The sequence below is a fragment of the Poecilia latipinna genome, unplaced genomic scaffold (genome assembly GCF_001443285.1).
Source record: "Poecilia latipinna isolate Pla-1442-1.1 unplaced genomic scaffold, P_latipinna-1.0 Scaffold2368, whole genome shotgun sequence".
Taxonomy (NCBI): Eukaryota; Metazoa; Chordata; class Actinopteri; order Cyprinodontiformes; family Poeciliidae; genus Poecilia; species Poecilia latipinna.
In genome coordinates this window covers 14,544-24,131 of record NW_015114984.1, presented here as the reverse complement: position 1 = coordinate 24,131, position 9,588 = coordinate 14,544, and the positions used below count along the sequence as shown (strand labels likewise).

General features: G+C 36.4%; 1 protein-coding gene across 1 annotated transcript in view; it reads right to left on the bottom strand.

Moving 5' to 3' along the window:
- ggt5b (gamma-glutamyltransferase 5b) overlaps positions 1-1,834 on the bottom strand; it is a 14,646-nt gene extending 12,812 nt beyond the window's left edge. The window contains exons 1-2 of the mRNA XM_015019071.1: positions 1,557-1,834; positions 173-300 (exon numbers count right to left, since the gene is read on the bottom strand). Of these exons, the coding sequence (XP_014874557.1) occupies positions 173-300; positions 1,557-1,729 (301 nt within the window). The 5' untranslated portion in view covers positions 1,730-1,834. The remainder of the gene's footprint in view (positions 1-172; positions 301-1,556) is intronic.
- Positions 1,835-9,588: the final 7,754 nt, after the last annotated feature.

The window sequence follows — 9,588 nt, the reverse complement described above, 5'->3', positions numbered from 1 at the left end:
TCCCCCCCAATGGCAGACTCGTTCCTACGCCCTTGGACATAAAGACCAAATATGACATTGATGACTATTTCTACACCACGTAGTTGAAAAAGAAAGAAAAGTGGTGATAGCTCAAAGGTTCGATCCAAAGGAAAACATGTCCTGAAAAATAAATCAAATGCAGACTATCCACCTGTTTTATTTCTGACAACCACAATGGAGCCTCCTCCTATTCCCATGCTCTGAGGGTTGACCACAGATGTGCAGAGGAGAGCTGCAATGGCGCCATCTACTGCCGAGCCGCCCTGGAGAAGCATGTTCCTGGAAAACAATGTTCAGTGGATTTACGGGAAACCAGTAATCTGACTGCGATGCTCCGCGCACATTTGGACACCCACCGGCAAACACTAATGTGTTATTTGATGGCTTTTACTCTGGGGGAGTGGGGTGTCCTTTGTTTTACAACTGAAAAACCATTCAAAGTTAATCCCTTTTCATGAGAGTGACCAGGTAATAATTGCAAAAATACATCTCGTTGGTCACGCTTGGATTTCTTCACCTCAGTTGGACTGACATTAGAAAAGCAGAAAAAAAAGAGAGAAAACAACTCTGCGGTCTGTGTTGGAAACATAAAGGATCTTTTCACGAATGCTGGCACTGACTGCTCTTTGCCTCCTAAGCTGCAAGAGAAGGCAACGTTGGGAATGCTTAGATCTTGCCAACTCAAAAGTTTTGCAGGAGTTTCAAGGTGCACCAAAGACTGGCATGTGGTTGTGAGTTAGACAGCGATGACACCCCTGTAAAATTTTAAAAAAAAAAAAAAAAAGAAAAGAAAATATTGCAATTAAAAAACTTTGTGGAAAGGCAGACCACAGCAAATTAACAAAAGTAATGTTTATTTTACACACGGAGACACATGCTGCTCTTCTGTTAATAAAATACTTTTTGCACATTTTTTTTTCTATATGTGTGCAAAACTGACCTTTTTACTTCAAGCCAATGTCCCAGAGTTTCCGCTCAGTTCATCTCTTTGTCACTCACATCTGAACCTTTGATTGTCTCTGCTTTGAACTGTAAAATGAACTCTCCACAAACATTCTCACAAGGGCAAAATAAAAAATAAAAAGAAAGAAAAATCCCCTGCTGCGCACAAAAGCAGGAAGAGTCGCACACATTCCAGTGAAACAACCTTTGCACTTTTGAAGTTAGTGATGACTGATTAATTGACTCGCAACTGCAAGTAAGACAAATAACCAAAGCAGAGCCAAGACCTTTCAACATAAGCGACAGCATGAGCCAGTGTTTATGTACTCTGAATGAATTGATTCGGCAAATGCTCAGAGCAATCAAAGGACCTGGATGCGCTATGCTATAATCTCACAGAGCCGATCAAATCTCTTAAACTGCTTATTCCCTCTGCCAGGAGGCGAAGCCCGATTCAATTCAGGTGTCCGTCATTGAATAAAAGAAAACACGTTTTTAGATTCAGGTAGGAAAATTCTGAATGAAAAATAATTTTTAGCATCAGTTTGATCACATTAAAGTCTTAACAAGAAAGGAGGAAGGAGGCCACTTACTTTCCGATCTCAGAGCAAAGTTGCGAGTCTGCCGAAACAGCCGCATGTCTGAATCTGCCGCCGGAGCAACCCGCACCAAGAAGCGTGGAGATGCACAGGCTCACAAGAGCAACAGCGCAAATCACAATAAGGAGGACGCAACATGCCGTCAGCCAGGGCTTACGTTTGGCCATTGCGCTTTGTGTGTGAGTGGGTAAAACTTTCACAGACAAGTTCGCCTGCGCTCGATGAAGTGCGCACAGACGCACAATCAAATCCGTATTATCCAAAGCATGAACTACTCTGGCTCACACTCCTCCTCCTCCTCCTCTTCCTTCCCCCCCCTCCTCCTCCTCCTCCTCCTTCATCACCCTCTGATTCCAGAAACGAAAGTAGTAATTTACTGGATGTAGAATGGATCGTTCTTACTAACCATGAGTCTTTTGGCGGAAAAAACCTTGATGTTGTTCCCGAAAAACTTGCGTGTCTAGTTTGTCAATGATCAATTCATTTCACTCTTCTTGAAAGTTATTTCTTGCTTTTGTTCTATACCCCAGTGTGTTAGAGCAAAGTTTGTTGGTCTTGGAAATAAAATCGTATGTATGCCTTACATACCAACACTTAAAGCACTAAAACTGCCATTTGAAAACAGGAATGACTTTAGACTTTATTCTAAAAGATATAACACTGAATAAAAAGTTAAACAATAAAAAAAAAATAAAAAAAACACTAAAGAAAAGGCAAAATTGGCCATTACAGTACAACAGTACATTTATTTGATTTAATTTACTTTCTCATGACTACAACCCTATCCAGATTTAGAACATCATTGACTTCAGTCTTAGATAAAATTTGCTGGATGAGTTAAATATTTAAATTATGCCACTCTGGCAACACTTTCCCCATTTTCTCAAGGTTCTGTCCTCATTCCTCTTTTATTGATCATATATCTTTTTGCATTATCGTCTGTAATTTCAGTGTCAAAGTTCATTGCTATGCAGATGACATCCAGCTCTACCTTTTCTCCTTGCCTCCTCTCCAGCTCCTTTCTCAACACATTTTAAAGTAGGATTAGGTCTCCTTTCTGCAACATGTTTTGCAAAAGGACCAACGGAATTCAAAAGCAAATCTTTGCTGAGCTTAAAGGGTTTAATGCAACAATTACTGATGGACTGTGCAACCAGCTGGCCACCCGGCTGCAGTTGGCACACACTTTTACTTTCTGTTACCTTGACTTAGTCAGAGGAGATTTTTTTTGTTCAGTGGAAGTAAATCTTGAAAACAGAACAAAAGCAAAAGTGTTTATTGGATTTTTAAAGCTCATGAGAGTCTTTGTCTTACCATTGCAGTATGTCTTTGCATCAAAATCCTTAACTATAAGGCCTTTCATAACCTCACATGTTTGAACCAACCCAGCGCACCATTCCAATTCCTATTCCTTGAATGCTGATGTGTTTTTAAAAGTACTTTGCAAGATTGTGAAACATTAATAAAGTATAAGCAACATGTCAATATGTCTTCTAACTAACAGAAAAGTAAAATAAAACACTGGTGTCTGACAATTTGTGAAATATAACAACATTTTAACATTGGATTGTAGTCAGACTTTCTCATAATGGCTGTGTACTTTCTATTTTATTAATTGTGTATTCAGATTTGCAAAGTCTCCTCATATTTGGGAATCTAATGGAAAGGAAAACCTTTTGTTCTGACTTAATATCAGGAATGTTGTCCCAGAATGAGTCTCTGTAGGAATGAACCCTCTTCAATGCCACATGTAGATTTGTTGTTGGAAGTTGTACTGGGTTATTTTTGACGTAACTCAGACCAATTCTGACTCAGTTCTTGCGTAAGTTGGTCTCCCATCTCTCCCTTAATGTTTGTGCTTAGTAAGGCACAAATTTGATCTTTCCTGTACGATTTTTGCAGCTGGATGACGTCGACTCAGGAACAGTTTGCTTTCAGACCCATTTTTTATTCAATAAGTACTTTATGTTTATAATTTTTTCCTCATTCTGGATAAACACCACACAAAGGAATTTCACACTGTCCTGCTTACAGGTTTGTATAAACTGTTCTTTAAGTCTTTTCTATGTTAGACGGTCCTCTTAAGGCTGCTAATGTTAACACATTTCTCCACATTCGTCAGGATGTTTCTCACAATAAAATCCGAACATAACCCAGATTCCATTATAATGCAGTAAAAGTAAACAGTCATCGTTCTGTGGTGCAGCGTTTGTTACTCATCGCTCATAAGTCATGCTGAGTAAAAGATACTTTTCTATTTAACAACCATGAGAGTTTCCTAATCTGTCATAGGCCACATTTTTTAAATGTGGACAATCTTAGTTTTCAAGTCTGCTTCAAAATTTCAAAAGGAGTAAATATGTTTTAATACAATAACATCATTTTAAATTTCCAAAATACTTAAAATGAAGGGTCATTTTCTCTGTCGAAAGAGAGAAAAAAAGTTTTATTCAGTTGAATCAAATTTAGCATCATCTGCACTACAACAACTACATATGTCAGATTAAAGCTTATTTCAATTAATTTGATCAATCAATCAATCAAATTTTATTTGTATAGCACATTTCAGCAGCAAGGCATTTCAAAGTGCTTTACATAATTAAAATAAAAACAGCTTGTGAGAAAGAGTTTAAAAAAAACATCATTAAAACGCAAACAGTGAGAAAGAGAAATAAAAAGAAAGGAATAAAAAGATAAAAAGAAAAGATAAAAACATCAGATAAAACATTAAAAACATCAAATGATTGTACACATTTTATATATTTAAAAATAAACCTTTTATATGCTCTCCGATTTTTGTAATTGACCAAAATAATTATTTTGATTCAGTTTTCAGACAGGAGCAAAGAGAAGAGGAAAAAAAGAATAGGGTTTGAGGTCAAAGGTCAAACTCTTGACAGCTGTGCAGAGGACAATAGCCTCTAAATAGCGGATGCTTGTTCTAACAATAAGACACATCCTGGATGGATCATTTTTTCAGCAATGAACAACCAAAAGGCTGCTTCTTACCCGTTTGTGTCATATTCTCAAAATCTGTCTCCTGTCATTCTGAATCAATTTGTGCACAGTCATAAGTAGTCGTGTTTGTCTCATTAAAATGCTGTGTTGAGTCATAAGCATTTTAGTTGAAAATGAAATAAAAACACAACTGAAGGGTAAAATAATAGAAGGTTGGATGTGATTCACTGTAATCTCTCACACTTTTCTTTATTGTTTATTGAGAAAATAACAAAGATAACAAAATGTCATTGTTTGGTGTTTGAGGATGAGTCCAGTTTAATAAATAATATTACTAATATTTGTAATATTTAGTCTAGATTGACTCTTGCCTGTTAGCACACATTTATTTGGGTGTCTGAACTATTAGCTTTTGGCAGATATCCCACTTTTAATGTTTAATAAAACTAGTGTCAGCATATTGATTTGTCAATGAATTTAGCATAATGAAAATAAAACGTTTCAATGTTAAGAACTTGTCAACATTTCTTTAGGTTCAGCTTGTAAAAGTGTGAGAAACCAAAGAAGAATGGACTGAAAATTACTTTGAGATTTGATGGAAAAGTTAAAGACTGATAGAAACAAGCACCTATTTGCAAATAAGAAAAATGTCAGTGTTTTAAGAGTAATTTATATCTAAAAGACATTTATGTACCTAAATTAATTTGTCTGATGTTTTAAAGTGGTTAAATATTGATCTCAAATATTTAAAATATCAGTCACATGGAAGAGAGGGGAAACATTTTTCAAATAAAATAGCTTAAAAGTCAGGTAATTTATAGCATTCAAGCAAATTATGTCGAAGGCCTTTTAATAAAATTGAAGGAAGTGTGTCAATTTGTGAGAAATGAGCACAAAATACGTTCATTAGTCTCTAGAAGCATGACAATAGTTTACTCTATTTTTCAGATGTAGCAGTGAAACAGTTAATTTTACTACCCACATCAAGAAAACGTTTCATTCTGTGGGAGTTTTAGATGTCCTCTTTCTCCAACGGGCATGAAACAAAGACATTAAAAAATCAGAACAGTGTGTAACAAAGACCAATTAAGGCCAGTCGAAGCTTGCAAGGCAGGACATCACGAGGGATCACTAGTCGAAAGACGTGACTCTGAGATCAGGACAAACAGGACGTAATCAGCACCATTCATTTTAGGAAAATAAAAATCTATTTATTAGAGAATCAAACCATAAGGACAAGTGAAAAAAACATGTTGGGGATCGTCAAACCAAACTAAACAAAGAAAATAAAATGTTGCAGGCACAATAATTATGCCTGCAGAGTTTATTTCTGCCTTTTGGACATTGAATAGAGGATGAAACGACACAGAGTCGGACTCTTCCCAGAAACATCTAAGGTCAGATGCAAAGGTCATGGTCAAGATCCTGAATATGGGAAACTGGGATCGACTTCTCAGGACTTGTTTCAAACTACCGGCCAAACAACAACCATCAGATTAAGACGCTTTATATTTGAGGCCCAAACACTAGATGTGTTTTACACACATCTAAACTTCTTCACTTGAAAGCTTGACTGTTTTGCCAACTCCATTTCAGTGAATCTCTCTGCAGGGTCGCTATGACTTTTATAGATTTTTAATTAAAAGATAAAGGCAGTCATACTTGTATGATATCATCAGTTAAATTTTTTATCATATTTATTTAACTATCCGTCACCACCTGAACTCTTATCCTGAAATCTACAATGACTGCAGATGTTTTTATTGCTTCTTCCTGGAACAAATTCCCTGAATACCAGAGAGAAAGAGAAAATGTTGACTCATTTAAGTCGAGACTTAAACCAGTGTTTGAAAAGTCTAAAATGGCTTTATCATTTAATTTGCTCGGGGTTGCATTTAAATATGTTATTGTTCTTATTTGATCCTATACGTTTTTCATTTGTATCTTGTTTTTTTTTTTTATTGGTTCATTTGATGTTTTTAGTGTGACTTATGTCTGCTCTATTGATTTTCTGTTAATCACTCTGAGTATAAATTCAGATAAGCAAATATGATTGCATTGTCTTGCTTTCCTAATAGACAAAAACTTATTTTTATCCAGTGCGCCGGTGATCAGTATAGCTTTCAACACCAGGGGGCGATAGTGTGCATATTTTCAACTGCAAAAATTCACCCTGAGACAGAAATAAAAGAATTATACACATTCTCACACTGAATATTACTTCTTCTAAATTATGTCTCTATTACTAAATAGGACCTGTATTTATCCAGGAACTTATTCCCAAGTCACTTTTTCCAAACAGAATCACTTTTTACAGGATGAAAGAATCCTGTAAAGTAAACTTAAAATACATTTCTAAAAACTAAAGCCAGGAATTTTGTGCTTATAAATGTTTATTTACAGTGCTTTTTTTTTTTTTTGTCAGCCATGGCTTTCTTTTCCTCGTTGCTGAATGGGTCTGCCCCGAGCTGTGAGAGGATTAGTTCATCCTCAGCTATCAAAGCCCCCTAATTAGTCTGAATAAATTACAAGCCGTGTGCCACAATTTGAGTCAATGTAAGCAGAGAGGGAAGGTGTAGGAGAAGATTCAGCAAGAATATCATACTGTAGGTCGCTGCGTTGCTATAAATAGAGCATCCCTTTATTCTGCACTCCCTGCGTCATACCAGCAGCCCCCCTACTCACCAATGCCAGCCCCTGTTCACTCAAATCCAGCATCCTGTCACCGCGCTGAGCTTGTACAGCTCTGAGCCTGCTCATTCATACCAGTCCTTCCTTTCTTATTTGCATCTTTCTGCACTTTTGTTTTACATTTTCATGCTTCAGGGGGGTCCTCCTGAACTGTGTCGTGTCTTTGTGTATTTTGGATTATATAATTTTTGGGAAAAACTCTCGGAGGCTCACAGATGAGGCACCAGAATAATTCTGAATTTCTGAATAAATAGTCCCAGAACTATTTTTGCCCGTCTGATTCACCCGAAACAAAGGGAATGACATGCAACAGGAAAAGGCAGGAATGATGGAGAGTAATCACTGCCTCATCCCTCACAACTCATTGCTCAATCATGCACTGCTAGAAAATATATAGTTCTTTTACTAATCTGTATGAGCTTGATGTAACGAATCATGCATTTTTCTCAGCCACATATTTAGAAACAACTGTATTCCAAATCAAATTTTAGAATTTGAAAGACTATGTGGTTCAGCACACCAGATTTTTTGCTAATACAAAATATTTCATGACCTAAAGTGTTATATATTTTTTAACAGCTTAATGAAGTAATTTAGCTCATTTTCTCCATCTTGTTCAAAGTGCAAACACTCCAAACTGATTGAAGTGCAACTCAAGGGCAGCAATTATTGTTCCTGAGGAGTTTTGCCAAAAAAAATCAATTGTTAAACTTAATACATCTGAAAAATATGTTGTTTTTTCCCCCCTTACAATTCTTTAAGTAGTTTTCGACATTAGCTTCATTAAAATGGTGAATAATCATCTTTACAACTTAAAGAGGAAAAGTGATTGATCTCTGGCAATTTGGCATCTCTAAACTTTCAACTGGATTTTTTTAAACAAATGTTCACAAACCTCAGTGAACCGAATTGATGTAAAGCAGAGAACCAGCATTCCTGTGCAGCTGATGAAGTCATAAAGAAAACAACTTCAAGTTGTCGCTAACGATGGCTTTGCAAATTAATGAATCATAGGATGTAATTTGTATGACTATACTTATAATCATTAATATTATTTGTCCCCGTAATCACATCTGGTATGTTTGTGGTTATTTGTATATGTTCAAAAAACCTTACATCCCCTTTTCTGTCACAGGATGTGAATTGTGGGAGACGAAATAACTTGGATTAAATCCCAAAGACCGAAAAAACAGAACAAAATAGGAAAGAAAAGTCTCAAAGATTACAACAGAAGCATGAAACTCACATTATGTGAATTAGTCAAACGTGAATTGAAATGTTAAGCGTTGCTTGTTTTGCGATTTAATTTTATTATCATAAATGTTTATGTCACACTACAGAGTCTGAATGGTGTACAGGGCTATCATGTAATTTCCTTTTCCTACGTACAGAAGTTCATTTTTAAATTATGAGTGAAGTTAAATAAACTTCACTCAATTAATCAAATGATTTTAGGTGCTGAAGTGACTCTAACATTTTGATGGACTGACAACATGTCCAGGGTGCAATCAGCCTCCAAAGAGCTGATGTGTCTGATGTGCGTTTAGCCTCAGGTATCATATTTACCTTAACTTTAAGAATATAATACTCACATTGACTGGTTGTCAGAAGCCACATAGCTTACTGACACAAAGAGAGATAGAGTTCGGAGACTCCTACGTTGCTGAATATTCAGCCATCATGTCTGGATCTGTTTCCCCCTGAGGCTGCTGGATGTCTTCATGATGCCAAATGGGGTTTTAAGCAATCACCGTGACACAAACCCAAGTTTATTGGCAGGCAGCCGAGCTAAAACAGATAGATCAATGAAACTTTCAAGTCAAAGCTTTGGCTTTAAGAAACATGTCATGACAATTTTAATTGGTTGGTTTTAAATTTGCTTGTCTTGTTACAGTTCAGTGGCCTCCCCATGCCTTGGGTTGAGTAAACAAATGGGAGAAAAAAAAATTATTTATGGTTTGTGTGTGAATAACCGCTCAGAGATGTTAGCTTTGCAATATGTCATGCTAACATGTCATTAACTTGTGCAAGTATCCTTTCACTGACCACACCGAAGCTGCAGCTTTTCCTGTTCTTTTTCTTTTTTTTTTCAGTTTTGCAGCCAGCGTTGTGTCAATACTTTCCGTGCTTCAACAGAGGCGTCAAACTGTGTCATAAAAAAAGTCAACAGATTGCTTCTCTGAAGCCAGCGCCAACAGCAACAAGCATGTTTTCTTTTTTTCTTCTGTAAGCTTCACCTTTTCATGGAATTTGAAATGGACATCAAGGACAGGATAGATAAAACAATGAAAAACTGGAGCATTTCCAGAGCCAGCTTTGTGCTTCATGTTTTGATGGAAAAATATTTGAAGCTTTGAAACAAGCAAACACAAAATGT